Source organism: Nipponia nippon, unplaced genomic scaffold (assembly GCF_047370975.1).
Source record: "Nipponia nippon isolate SJK-2023a ecotype South Korea unplaced genomic scaffold, ASM4737097v1 scaffold_14, whole genome shotgun sequence".
Lineage (NCBI taxonomy): Eukaryota > Metazoa > Chordata > Aves > Pelecaniformes > Threskiornithidae > Nipponia > Nipponia nippon.
Genome location: NW_028262330.1, coordinates 2,809,938 through 2,823,778, shown reverse-complemented (window position 1 = coordinate 2,823,778; position 13,841 = coordinate 2,809,938). Strand labels below are relative to the sequence as shown.

Sequence of the window (13,841 nt, the reverse complement as noted above, 5' to 3'; positions counted from 1 at the left end):
CTCCGTAGAAAAACAAGCTATTTAGCAGTCACATTAATAATCCGCAGCAATCTGGTTGTCATTTCCCTGATGGAAAATTTCACACTGCTGCCCAGCAGCAGCGACATGGTGAGTGCTATGTGCACCTCAAACCACTCTGCTTTCCTCCCACTAAACCCAGCAGTTGTGAGCAAGGCAAGAGTCGGAGCTGGACGGGTGGGGAGGACGGGCTGAACAGGCAGAGTTAAGCCCGGTCAGGTGTACCTACGGCTCATGCACATGCGGGAACCACGTGGAAGCAACCTGATGCTGAGGGAGAAAGTCAGCAAGCTCATGTCAGGAGCTTAGAGGAAAGCCATCTCCTGAACCCCCAGCCATACGATGGTAAAATATTTGTTGACAATGACTTTACTGTGGAAGGTGGTCTATGGAGAAGAGCTTTGGGATGGAAGGTCCTAAGGTAGGAAATGAGCTCCTGGGAACACGAGCTACCTTTGCTATGTGCATCCAGCACCCCTGGCCACGGGTGCTCAGTCTGGCCAGGTTGACTGATGGGTGAATGCAAATAAACAGCAAGAGGTGGGGGCCAGTGTTTTCAACACACTCCAAATTTCCACTCATTTTGATGTGCCTTCAAACCACCACTTTCATCCTAAATATCCCAACTTGGCCTTCTCTGGTTGATGACTCTGTTAAGCAAATGACTCTAAAGGCCATTTCAGTCTTCTAGGCATCTTCCATGGAGAAAAGCAGGTCTCTCCAGGATGCCTGTCCCAAGGTGAGATGCAAAGCCTCCAGAGGAGCATACTTTTCTCCCCTGGCTATAACGAGGACCTCAGCTGACCAGCTCATGTTCTGAAGTCCAGGATGCTCTGGTGGTCCCAGAGCTGCTGAATCCCACCCAACACTGCTGGGGACAGATGGGAGGGCAGAAGCCTTCCTCCTCCCAGAGCCCATCCATCCTCTCACACAGTAGCTGCTAGCATGTCCTCCCCGTTCTGGCAAGGTGCTGGTAAACAACACAAGGCTTTTGACATGGCACCATAAAACATGTCCTGAAAGTATTTATCCTAATATAGCCCGGAGTGCCCAGGGTGGCCTCATGTGAAAAGCCCCAGAGGTAAATATTCATTAAATAAAGAGAGAGCTTAATATAGAAAGTCATGGAGTCAAGTACTCTTCAAGCCCCCTCACGTCTTTGCAAACATGAGCCTATGAAGATAAGCGTGGCTGATCACTTGCACTTTTAGGAAAGGCTCTTCTAAAAGAAAAAAATCATATGTTTCAGTGTTTATAATCTGCAGAAAGGCCCAGTCCAGCATTTCTCCCCTCTAATTCCTGCTCTCATAACTGTCAGATTATGAAACTGCAGACTATAAGACTCCCAAGTTTACAGAAAAACACCTCTCTGCTCTCTGCCGCCACTTTGAGCAGATGAACTAATAAAAACAAGCTCCGCTATTCACTCCAAATGCCTGGGAGAAAGGAATCTGGAACAGTAGTAGCTTCAAAATACCGTCAAAGAAAGCAACCACCCACAGTGTCTGGAGTCCCCCCACACTTATCAGCTCCCTTCACCTTGTTACCCAAAAACCACCACAAAAATCTGCCTCTTCCCATCCAGCTGCCTGCTGGGACGCACCGCTGGCCGGGGCAGAGGCCAGCACCCTGCTGCCCTATTTCCCCCGAGCCAAAGAATTAAGGAGCTGTGTTGCCTTTAGGGTGTTTGCTGATGGGTGCTTGCTTGGCCACCCATCCCCGGTGGGACGGTGCCCCTGGTACGCGCACAGGAGCCTACACCAGCATCTCCCAGAGATGCTCCTGATAAAGGGAAGCAAGCTTGGACAGTGGCAGCAAAGACACGGCGGATCTGCTTTCACCTCTCAGCCAAAGGAGGCACATAACTGTTTGTTGGCTTCCTGAGCCACCTCCCCCCAGGTTCTTAGGAGATGATCTTCCTGATATTATTAAATAAAGGTGGAATCACTCAAGCTTCCCCGCAGAGCTCCCACCAAGGGCAGCATGTGAAGGTGAAACCTGCAGGACTTCAGAGCACGTCGCTGTTTAATGTGTACTGAAAACAAGGGTTAGCCAGCCAGACTGTATTAGGACGTCAGGGAGAAGGCGCTGGCTGGAAGGGACACATTTAGCACAGCCGTGTCTCCCTGGCGTTCGGTCACTGAGGCATTAATGCCACGGGAGGACACGGGAATTTGGAGCCAGTCTGCAGCCACCACTGCTGCCACTGGGATCTGTGGGAGAAACGCCTCTGCGTGCAACTGCGAGTGACTCTGCAAATACAAAACGTGCCAGGAAGGGAGAAAAGTAAACAGCCACGACTCGAGATGCAAGGGAGTTCCCAAGAAAGGCTGATGCTGGGACAGGGATGGCCGTGCCTGTCTGGGAGGGCAGAGGTCTGGCATCCCGGGAGAAGCACCGTGCTGGGCTGGCCACTGGGAGCCCTCAAGCATTAGAGGGGTATGTAACGAGGTTTTGCAGGATCTCAGCATCCTCGCTAATAAACTCTTTCCCCCAAATCCAAATGAAGCCTGCACCCCCAGCACCAAGCCATCCCATGCCTGCGGCAGGACCGAGGGCACCACGCCAGGCTTGCCGCCGGCGGCAGCCACAAAACCTACGTGAGAGCAGCCCATGCAAAAGCCTCTCTAAAAGCAGAGCTCGTCCTCCTTATGGAGACATTTGAAGAGGTACGTGGCAACTCCTTTTCGTAATGACTATATATAGGGAAAAGCTCTGCTAGGTGACAAGTGTGCGAGAGGCTGGAGCAGAGGCAGCCTCTTGCCTGCAAGGACTCAGATAATCGAGCGGAGGAATAGCCAGCAACGAGTCTATTTTGGACTCAGTGTGCTGTTGCTGGAGCGTTCACTGGGGAGGCAAAGGCATTTGTTACCTCCTCTCCAGGGACTGCAAATTCAATAGACTTCTCTGCCTGCAGCTGCACCAACCCCGCTAGGACTGCTGGGCTGGCACAAACCCCGCGACAAATGGCTGCTCCCTCTCCTTGGCCCCTGCGCCACAGAAACCAGCAACGCATGGTACTGCCTGCATGACGGTGGGCTCGGCACGGTGCTGAGCATCCCTGGCGGGGCCAGGATGCGGGAGCTCACGCAGCCGGGTACCAGCCAGGGTGATCACTGCCTGCCTCTGCCTGCAAGCTAGATGCAGGCTCAGAGGAGAAAAATCAGCCCTGCTCTGTCCTGGGATCCTTCCTATAGCAACCCAATGCCTCTCGCCCCAAACCATCCCTCCAGCAGCCAGATTCAAACCCATAACACCGCCTGCAGCCCCGCTGCACTGGGAGCTGCTGGGACAGGGCTCACCTGCTCGTGGTACTCGATCCCCATGCTGAGCGTGTTGATGAGAATGGCCACCATGATCCCACGGCCAAAATATTTGCTGTCCACAATCTTCCGGAAGGTCTCGCACACCACGCGCCAGAAGGCCAGCACCCGGCTCGCTCTCCTGGCCCGGGCTCTGCCCCGCTGCGGGTCCCGCTGGTCGCTGTAGTGGGCGTCCTGCGTGAACTCGTAGACCCCCTCGCTGTCCGAGTCGGCCGTCTCGTTGTCCGTCAGCTCAGCCTCGCTCGCCAGCGCCTTGAGGCAGTAAGGGCAGCTCTCGGGGTTGCAGGAGCCGCCGTCCAGCTTTGTGCAGGGGCTGGAGATCTTGCAGGAGCTTTGGCAGGGACCTGAAACGCCAGCGGGACAGGGCAGCCCGTCAGCCAGGACGGCGAGGCTGCGGGTGGCCACAGGAGCAACCCCCAGTCCCCGTTAGCACCAAGCTGTTGCCCTCGACAGGACAGGAATTTCCTAAGGGGAAAAGGGCTCCTGCTGGGTTAAAACCTGGGCTCCCCGAGTGCCTTCTCCCCAGTTACAAAGCCCTCTTCGCTGCCCCCAGGCAGACACTGCCACCAGCCCAGGACCCCTAGCCCAGCTCGCTATACCTCTGGCCATTACGGCTAGGAGAAAGCAATCAGCTCCCCTGGCCCTGGCAGGCTCCGGGCTGTAATTAGCAGGAGCGCCGCTGCCAGCAGCCTCCTTTCCTGCTCCCGCTGTTTGCTGATGCTCCGAAATCACCAGCTTCCCCCTCCACGTGCTGCCCCCAACGGCAGCTGCCAGGTGGCTCCCGGGTGACAATACCAGCGGGATATTCCCCCAAAATCCCACCAGCTGACTGCCAGGGGAGAGACTATCTGCAAAGCACACTCCTGACTCACACACAGCAGCACGAATAAAAACCCAGCGCTAAACCGTCTCAGAGCCCAGCTCTGTGTGTTCAGTCTCTGGGCAGCTCTGGGCTGGGGGCAGGACTTGGTCTCTTCCCTGCTGGAAAGGTCAATGCCACAGTGGAGGGGTGGAAAAGGCATCGACCGCCTGGGAAAGCTTGGCCAGAAACGCTTCTTGGAGGCTTGAAAGGGTTTGGACTAGACTGGCCTGAGCTTCCAAACCTCAGGATGTGGAGGGGGAAAGAGCATCTTGTGGTGAAGGTATGAAACCCCCGATCTGGGAAAGCTGCATTCAGAGCCTGGCTCTGTTACAGGCTTCCTAAGCAAATCACTTGGGCAGATTTTTAATACTCAGCATCTGTGATTGCCATTGAACACTCGTACAAAGCAGACACTCAATCTCCCCAAGCCTCAGGTCCCGCGGGGAGCGGAGCTACACAGTGCCCAGGGATGTGCTGGGACTTAGATCTGGAAGGTCTCCATCCCCAAGCTCTGCAGCGAGCAGCAGGCAACGCAGCCACCTCCAACCCCTGTGTTTCAGCAAGGAAGGGACATGGGGGTCTTTTCCAACCTTAACAATTCTATGATTCTATGGCCATTTGGAAGTGGCCAGGCTGAGCTCCAGCTCTGCTTGGCGTCACTGAGCCCAGTTCTAGCTGATTTGGGGAGTGCAGGGATTTGGGGAGTGTTCCCTGTAATTGCAGAATAAATTTGTTTGACTGGGAGGACATGGGGATGGGAAAGAAGATGGGTTCATTAAAACATTCATTGCCCTTGGATTTTTGCAAGTATGAAGTCTGGGAGGTTGAAACCTCTCTCCTGGTTTTGGCTATAGGATGCCTTAGGTACGTTGGAAGATTCATGTTGGCCTCACCTGGAAAGCCATCGCCTTTCTCTGTAACGTGGACTGAAAAGAACCCTGCAACGATTCAGAAAGAGAAAGAAATTAGGTCATAGCTCGTATTTCTGCAAAACAACCCCAGACCGACGTCCAGCCCCAGGCTCACCTGTACTCTGCGTCTCCAGCAGCTTGTGCATGGTGCTGTACGGCCCGGGCGGGATGTTGAGGCTTGTCAGGGTGCTGCTCCCAGCACCGACCGCCGTCTCCCCCAGGCTCTTCTCTTTCAGCATCTCGTGGGAGGTACTGGGGTGCACCGTGGGGTACACCTTGCTGCCCACGATGTTCTTGGGGATCCCCTCTGGGCTCGGCAAGCCGAGGCCCGGCTGTGGGAGGGACGACCGGCAGCGCACTGGCTCAAAGTGGCAGTCGGCATGGTAGATGCTGTGGACGGACTCAGTGTTGCTGGGAGCAGCACCGGGAGCCCCGTGGGGGTTCGGTGCCGAAGGGGGGAGCATCAGCCGGTTGGTCTCATTGTGGAGCGAGCTGGTCTCCACATCACTGATCTCCGGACTGGCGCGGGGCGCCCGCAGGTTCCCATTGCCCAGGTGATAGTGGTGGTGGTGGTGGTGATGGTGGTGGATGAGGTGGTGCACAGAGGACCTCTTTCTGCTCCGGCGCTTCCCGGCGCGCCGGCTGGCCCCCGCCTTGCTCGCGGGGCTGGTGAGGAAGCCCATCCTCACGCCTGCCACCCGGTAGACCTCCACAAGCTGCTTGCTGCCTTTACGGGCAATGTAAACCAGGTACTTGAGGAGTTCATCATAGCAGCTGCCTGGCTCCGAAAAGCTGGCGAGGGTGCTGGCGTTGGACAGGTAGCGCACGCGCTGCTCCTTCATCAGCTGGCTCTCGCGCTGCTTCGTCTCAGAGAACTGCGTTGCTATCACCACCAGGCAGAGGTTGATCATGAAGAAGGAGCCCACCTAAGGGGACAGGAGCCATCAGCCACCTCGGAGTGGCCATGCCCACCCCATAGCCCAGCCTCACCCTGCACCCCGGTGCAAGGAGCCGGGGGCAAACCCCAGCCAGCCCCATCTTCTGCGTCCCCCGGCAGGGACCACTGGCCGGGACCGTGGAGGGGCTGACTCACCCCCCGAGCCCCTGCCCCGGGGACTCCCACGCCAGTGCTCCACAGAGGATGTCAGAGATCAAAGACGAGAGAAGATTATTTTGACAAAAAGCTTTTGCTCTTTTAAGATGGTGTTTTTCTCTCTCCGCAGACAGCGGTTGTAATTATCACAATTAGTGGCATTACGATGAATGCACTGAGCCTTCCTGATAGGAGCGTTTTTTCTGGCAGTGTGTGGGCAGCTTGCGAGCAGATCCCTTTCCCCTGCTAACGGGATTTGCGGGTGACTGTTACGCAAGGGCATCAGCAGCCTGTACCCACAGCTTGGAGGTTTTATTTCCAACCAGGGTTTCATGAGGTTCTGCCTTCTGCAGAGCCCAGCCTGGGTCACAGAGAATTACTGACGTGCTAAGGGGCTATCACAGGCTGCTAACGTTACTCGCACGGCATCTGGAAAAGTACTGCTTGCCCTTCCTCTCCGTTGTTTTGGGGATGCTGAGAGCAAGGGATTGTTTCTTTTTTGGGGAAGCTAATAGATGAACCAGAAAAAGCATCGTGGACTAAACAACCTCCTACCTTCTCATCAGGGTTTTTGTCCTGATTTGATGAGGAGCAGAAATCCCCACAATGGCCTAACGGACGACGTGCAGCTATTTTGCTGTACTTAGTCCAATTAGACAGCAAGAAAGGGACTCATCTCACTTATCTCAGATACATCTGAGTGAGGCACCTAATGATCCTTTAGAGTCAAGAGAGAAATAGGCACATCAAGTCTGCAACGCATCTAATTTATTTTGGATGTCTACCTTCAGAGGAGATGAATCACCCCCTTAAAGCACCTATTTTTCTCCCTTGACGATAAAGGGAGTCTAGACAACGAGCTCAGCCAGTCACCGTAGACAATTCTGCTTGCATGAAGCAAGCCCATCGTGGAGCCCACCCCACAGAAATTCTTTGTCGGGTCCTTTGTGGGTGGTCCCGGATGCTTCTGCGAAGCGTGGGTGGGCGGTGGGCAGTAAGCTCTTCCCTCCTTTCTTAATGTGCTCTCTGAAGTTTGGGACTGTTTTCCTGAAATGTCCCCTCTGCACCAAGGACCCAGCCACTTGGGTTCTTCAATATGGGGGAATTTCTGGGCAGCCTCCTCCCCTTCCAGAGCTCAAAACCTGACCAGGGGAAATTTGCCTACTTTTGAACTTAAATTCAAGGTGGCAACTAAGGGAGAGGACCTTGAGGCACAAGGAGAGAAGCAGTAGAAACAGCAGCAACAGAAGCATATCTACCATAGCTTAAGCACATCTTTCTTTCCTTCCTTCATATTTGCAGCAAAATGCAGCTGCGATGCAATGCCGTATTGAAGCTGCATGTCTTCCAGCAGGCTGGTTTCTACCCCTCCTACGTGGCACCAGCTTTTACATTCACTGTATTATCTACCCCGTTCCTCTGGGTCACGTGTCTCTGCCCTCCCCAAATGCCAGGAGGACCCCCACGTTCCCCTAAGGCCACTCACAATGATCAGGAGGATGAAGTAGATGAAGTTGTAGAAGGAGTGTGCATCCATGACAAAGTACATGATGTCCACCCAGCCTTCCAGTGTGATGACCTGGTGGAGACGGGAAGGGAAAACGAACCCATCAAGGCCCAGTTACAACACCAAGCGCACAAGCAACGTTCCTCCTGGTTGGGTCATTTCTGACACCCCACAGCTGGTCTCGGTGCAGTACAAGACACCGAGGAGCCAAATCCTGCTCCCACCAGTGCCAACAGCCACGTTGCCAGCTGCCCAGGCTGAATCCAGCCCTTCTTTTCCAGCTGGATCTAAGACCCATTACTGCATTTTGCAGAGGGAAGAGCAGGCTCTAGGCTCTGCTCCACATCAGGATGGTCTTCTGGCACACACACAGGGTTTGGAGACGGGTTTTGTCCATGCATGTGAGATGGAAGCATCTTCAAAGAAGGCATCAAATTGTATCCCTGACATTTTGAGCACCCCTGCCCTAATACATAGGTGCTTGCTGGTGCAAAATAGTCCCCCGGAGTGGGATTTTGCAGCCCCTGGGAACACGTTGCGGGGCATGGCCTTGTGTTCCTCACTTTGTGACAGTTTGCACACAGGCCTCACCTGAAATATCGCAATCCAGGCGTAGCCAATGTTATCAAAGTTGATGGCTCCCTTGAAAGGGTTGTGCTCCCCGGCAGAGCAGTTGGTGTAATACTGGTTCCAGTTGACACAGGACGTGTTGGTGGTGTCATTGTAGGAATAATAATCCAGAGTGCACTCGAGACCCTCTTCCCTCCGTGTTGGGATACTCCGGCAGTAGCGCATCCCGTTCTCCCGGGGCTGGGAGCAGATGAAGGGGTTCTCATCTTCATTCTCCGTCTGGTAGTATCGCTCCAAATCTACCGTGTAGGGGCTGAAAGAGTCCAGACAGGGCTGGGGTTTGCACACCGACTGCAGGCAATCTGGCAAGGCAAGAACTGTAACAGCAAAGTCTGACATCTGTTATACTGGATCTTAAAGCTTTTTTTTAAAAGGGATCCCCTTAGACTTTCTGCAGCCCCAGTAGGTGAGATGATGTCTCTAACTGGGTTTTGGGAAACTGAGGCAGTGCACTCAGCCACTCAGCAACCCCTCTGATGACATTACGAAGAGTCACTCCATCTGGAAGTGCTCTGATTTTGGCTTTGGGGGACTAAGAACAGGATTCAGCCCCGCAGGGCTTCTCTGAAATGTCTTTGCTGCGGTAAGATGGAAATCAGTCAGTTTAAGCTCCTGTATCTCCTGTCCTCCTGGAGATGCTGAGAATGGCTTGGGAAGACTCTGTGTACAAGGACCTCCCAAGCTTCCTAAGAACCAGAGACAGGGCCTTCATCTGCATTTCACAGTGCCTCTTCAGCCCATAGATAAGCTCTAAATTCCCTCTGAGGGTGGCCTTACCACAGCAAACCAGCAAGAACACTCTTCAGGGAGATGAAACAACCCATGGCCAGCCAGAAACTGGCTTCTTGCTCTGCACACAGCTATCTCCTTAATGCTGCCAGGACTCCCACTAAAGCTTGCAAAGATATTTTTAAGCCTAGTTCAGCCCGGTTAATTCCTGCAGAATTGCCTTTAATACCCTTCAAAGCTTATCTAAACCCCTGGAATTCTGGCTCAATTAAACAGCACCCAAACCTGTGGCTCTATTGGATTTACTCAGTGGTGAAGCAGGCCCTCTGCTCTGCTGCCATTTACTTAACGGGGATGTGCCCTGGTAATGATTCTCCCAACTGCCCTTTGAGGGCATGACCTCCAAGAGGGGCAGCAGTTGATTAGGGGATGTGTGGGAGAGGATAAAAGGTGCATCATGCCAGCTCCAGACCCGAGAGCCAGCCCAGCCACAGCAGCAGCATCACAGTCCTGCTGTGTTCAAGAGAGAGGCTTTGGGCTTGCAGGATTTCTCCATCCAGGTGTGGATCTAGCCAGATCAGATCTGGGGAGTCAACATTTGAAAGCGATCCACTGAAAGGTGACGGGGTGCCAGAGCTCAGCAGAGCAGCCATCAAGGGCTTGCAGTCACCTGCCCTTCTCCTAGCATTCAAAGGGAGGGAGGTCATGGAAAAAAGCAGGTAGGTAGGAGAGCAGGTATGGAAATCCTTGTCTGAAAGAGGCTGACAGCTACCAGAACCGAGGTAGCTGTCAGCTACCTCAGAATGTTTCAACCGCTGTTCAAACATTCCTACATCTGGCAAGCTGGCCGGCCAGGAAACTGGGTGCTACAAAACCCCATTTGATCACAATAGTCCTCTTGGCCTTAAAATCCAGGGATCTGTGAAAAATAACACTTTGGGACAGGGACTATCTCTTGCTCTGAGACTGAAAAGGATCTAGCATCCTGAAACGTGTGGTAGCTCCATCAGCCTCCCCTGGGGTTTAGGTGGGACTACAAGTGCCATACCAATAATCACCACCAGCTGCTGAACGGGATTCAGACCTCAACAAAAGCAGGAAAGGTCATGTGTTAATGATATACTGAATTTAGAAAGCCTGAACTCTTATTCTCGGGTTTTTTTGGCGACTCTTATCAATCAGAGCGGTTCTCAAGTGCTGGCTGAGGGTTAAGGACAGCCCTGCAGGACTTGAACGGCAAACTGTCACAGCTCGCTCTGTTCCGGCCATGCGTGCCTGGGCAGGAGCTGTGGTGGCATTTAGGAGCAGGGAGCATTTACAGAAGACCAGGGCTTTTTAATGGAGGATATCCTTGTCTCCTGGAGGGACAGAGTCGCCCGAGCTGGAGAGACACTTCTGCTGCCCACGCAGACTCACATGCTGAAGTTCTCAGGGAGGAAGCAGCGGTTCCTGAGCAAACCTGCCCACAGCTGGACTCCCACGATGCCGAAGATGAAGAAGACGAAGAAGCAGAGGAGGAGGACGTTCCCCAGCATGGGCAGCGTGTCCAAAAGAAGTGTCACCAGGATGCGCATACCTGAGGCGAAGACAAAGCAGTCGGGGAAGAGGAAAGCTCCATGCTGAATTTTCTTATTCCAGCTATGTCCTCCTGACCTTTTCTTTTCCATCCATACTTTTCCTTCCACTGACAGCTGCTGCCTCCCCAACCACTGTCCTTGTCACCCACACATGGCTTGCAAACACCCGCAGCTCCCCAGTCCCCTCCGGTTCTCCCCAAAGCCCCTGGGATACCTCCTTTGTCCGTGCCCTGCTCCTGGGCACACAACCTACCTTTCCTGCTCCTCTCCCTTCACTCCCCATCTCAAGTCCTCTTCTCCTCCTAAAGTTTTCTAGCAATTATATGTCTCCTTTCTTCCCTGAGACCAAACTCTGATGTTCTTCCTTGCTCAGTCGTATTTCTTTCCCCACTCAGTATATATTAAATTTCCCTTCCCTCCCTAATTCCCCTCATCTACCCTAAATCCCCTCTCTTCCTTAAGATACAGGACTCTCCCTGGCAGTTAATTCTCACAAGTTCAGGAACAGCCAGTTCTGTAACAAAGACAAATTGATGGTGACTTCAACTTGACATTTACACACAAAAAAATTGATTTCATCTGACGTCTCTGTAATATTCTGCTCATCTCTCGCTCTCCTTCTTTCCCCATCTTCTGCATTCTCTCACTCGCTTATATTGATTTTCATTTAAAGCAAGCTTTACTGTTGCACCCTTTGCTTTGATACTGCAAGACGACTTTTTTCTCTCTTCCTGATGCTGTCACCTCCTCTGTCAGGGTTTTTCTTCTACTCCTCTGCTGGGGAACAACCACCTTGCATCAACTCCTAATTAACTGAAATGACTTTCTGTGGTTACTGCATTTATCATCATGCAAAACTCTCTTTTTTCTTTTCCCACCTTACATTTCTATCCCATTGTAACTACGTTGCAGAGAAGCCAAGATAAATTACCCGGGATTTCAAAATACATTAAGTGAATTACATCCCCAGTTAGTCAGTGGCGGGCAAATTCAGCCATCCATCAGTTCAGCAGGGATAAAGAAACATTGCAAACAGCATTCTGAAGCTACCACAATGATTGAAACAGCAACAGCAAAGCCAGATTAAGTTCAAGAGTCAGGGCCAGAAAAATAAATAGAGCCCAGGCACCTCCAGCATCGCAGACAGAACTGAAGCTGATTAGGTCTCGTCACAGCATTGGGCTAGTTCAGATACGGGAGTTCGGACATGGATTTAATTTGGCTAAAACAATGCTGGATTCGATACCCAGGATTATAGGACCAGGAAAATGAGATTTCTAATGGAGTTGTACTTACTCTTATCACACCTGATCCGTACAGCATCCGAGAGGGACGGAGCTCAGCGCCTCTTGCAGCGCTCCGGGCTTTGCCCAGCAAGGCACAGCAGGAGCGGCTCCCTGGGCAGTTTGGTTGGGTTTGCGATGGCCAATGCCCCTCCGAGCACAGGGCTGGGTTGCCGTCACCTGCTGCTGTGCAGGAGCAGGCAATGCCACCCATTGCTGTTCAAGGGGGGTCTGAGATCCTCACGCATGACCTGATAAACCAGCACTGAATAGCCACCTCCCATCCCACCCAGGCTTGCTTGGAGGTGTTGGGGTTTGGGGCTGTGTGGACGGGCTCGGGGGAGCAGAGCAAGAGATGCTCCAGGAGGAGGCTCCTCAGCGCCGTCCAGGGGGGTTGTCTCCAGGCACGACAAGATTTCCTCACCCCAGTTTCTCCAGGAAAGGATGGGGTCGTGCAGGGAGGGTGGGAGCAGCATGGCTCAGGCCCCTCTGCCCCTGCTGCCTGGCAAAGGCTGTTGGCTCAGTTAATCCCTATCGCCTGCATGCCTTCACCTTAGCAGCCTCCTAAGACCCTCTTCAGATGAGAAAGAAAGGCGTCTGAAGACAGTCCTGGATATCGTATTGACTGGTGGCTCATCTCTGATGCCACAGGTGTCAAAAGGAATATTATTTAAAGTAGGAGAGTGGCAGGCACTGGAAACCAGAGAGTGGTGGTAGGACCTCGCACTACCAGGGCGTGGGCGAACGTCTGAGCTGCAATGTAAGATGGGAAGCACCTGCGTTTGCTCCTCCATCTTTTGGGCACAGATACAAAGAACTTGCATCAACTGGGAGGAATAAGGAGCTGACTTACTGGGGACCCTGTTAATGGCCCTGAGCGGCCGCAGGACGCGGACGGTGCGGACCGCTGAGAAGCTGACATTCTGCAGGTCCAGGGAGTACTCCAGCATCCTGCGAAAGACATGAATGCAGAGGAGTGTCAAGGATCTTCTGGAGCAATGTTAGATTATCAAACATGATAAATCAAACACTATATGCCAGCTGCTCAGAGGGACTTGTTACTGCATCTCTCCCATCAGGAAAGTTTGCCAGAGGAATTAATTAAGAGTTGTTTGCATATCAGAATAAAGTCAATGAGCGAGAACGCGATACACCAGCTCACACAGCCACAGATCTTCTGTCTGTCTCATCTGCTTTGGTTACTGGTTTTGCACAGGTCCAGGGCAGAAGCTTCTGAAAATCCCTGCACACTCCAGGAGGGCAATTTTCAGACACAGCCCTTTTTTTTAACAATTGCACAGACACTGTAAAGAAACTGGGTTCGCTGTGCTGAGCACCACCACAACCCTGAAAAGCAGAGGAGCATCCCCTGGTGCAGACCCTTTCCACGGGGCGCAGGAGGCAAGTAGTGTGGGACACTGAGCTATTCCAGCTCTACCCAGCAGAGATCATTGGCAGCTGGGACTCAGGTGGATGGGTGAGCACACAAATCAAAACTGATGACACTTGTAGATAACAAATGGGGCAAACATGGACCAAGGAAACTCCCGGTGCTCCTGCACTGTGCCTGGTGGGGTCATTTCACAGCTCAGGACACCGAGGTGCAACCTTGACATGACTTAATCTGAGGATGCACTTGGCCTGCTGCAAATCCCTGGGGACGCCCAGCACCGTCTTGCTCGGCTCATGGCACCTTTGCTCAAGCACAGCGGGGCCATCAGTCACGTCACCACCAGGACTTTGCCCTCCAGCCATGAGAAAACACAAGATCTCTGCCTAAAAGCATTCTTGAAGAGGCAGAGCCAGGCAAAGGCAAGGAAGAGGACCACGAGGCTCCCCGCACAGCTGGGCTCCCGCTGCCACAGGCAACCACAGGATATTAATCGCTTCCGAAAATTATCAAGTTCC

At 53.0% G+C, this 13,841-nt stretch overlaps 1 protein-coding gene across 14 annotated transcripts in view; it reads right to left on the bottom strand.

Annotated features, from left to right (window-relative positions):
• The window catches only part of CACNA1G (calcium voltage-gated channel subunit alpha1 G), a 152,626-nt gene that overhangs the window by 81,514 nt on the left and 57,271 nt on the right, over positions 1–13,841 (bottom strand). For all 14 annotated transcript variants that reach the window (XM_087750479.1, XM_087750491.1, XM_087750477.1 and 11 more), the window contains exons 4-10: positions 12,787–12,884; positions 10,490–10,649; positions 8,306–8,597; positions 7,694–7,786; positions 5,230–6,040; positions 5,097–5,141; positions 3,321–3,685 (exon numbers count right to left, since the gene is read on the bottom strand). In XM_087750479.1, the coding sequence (XP_087606605.1) occupies positions 3,321–3,685; positions 5,097–5,141; positions 5,230–6,040; positions 7,694–7,786; positions 8,306–8,597; positions 10,490–10,649; positions 12,787–12,884 (1,864 nt within the window). The remainder of the gene's footprint in view (positions 1–3,320; positions 3,686–5,096; positions 5,142–5,229; positions 6,041–7,693; positions 7,787–8,305; positions 8,598–10,489; positions 10,650–12,786; positions 12,885–13,841) is intronic.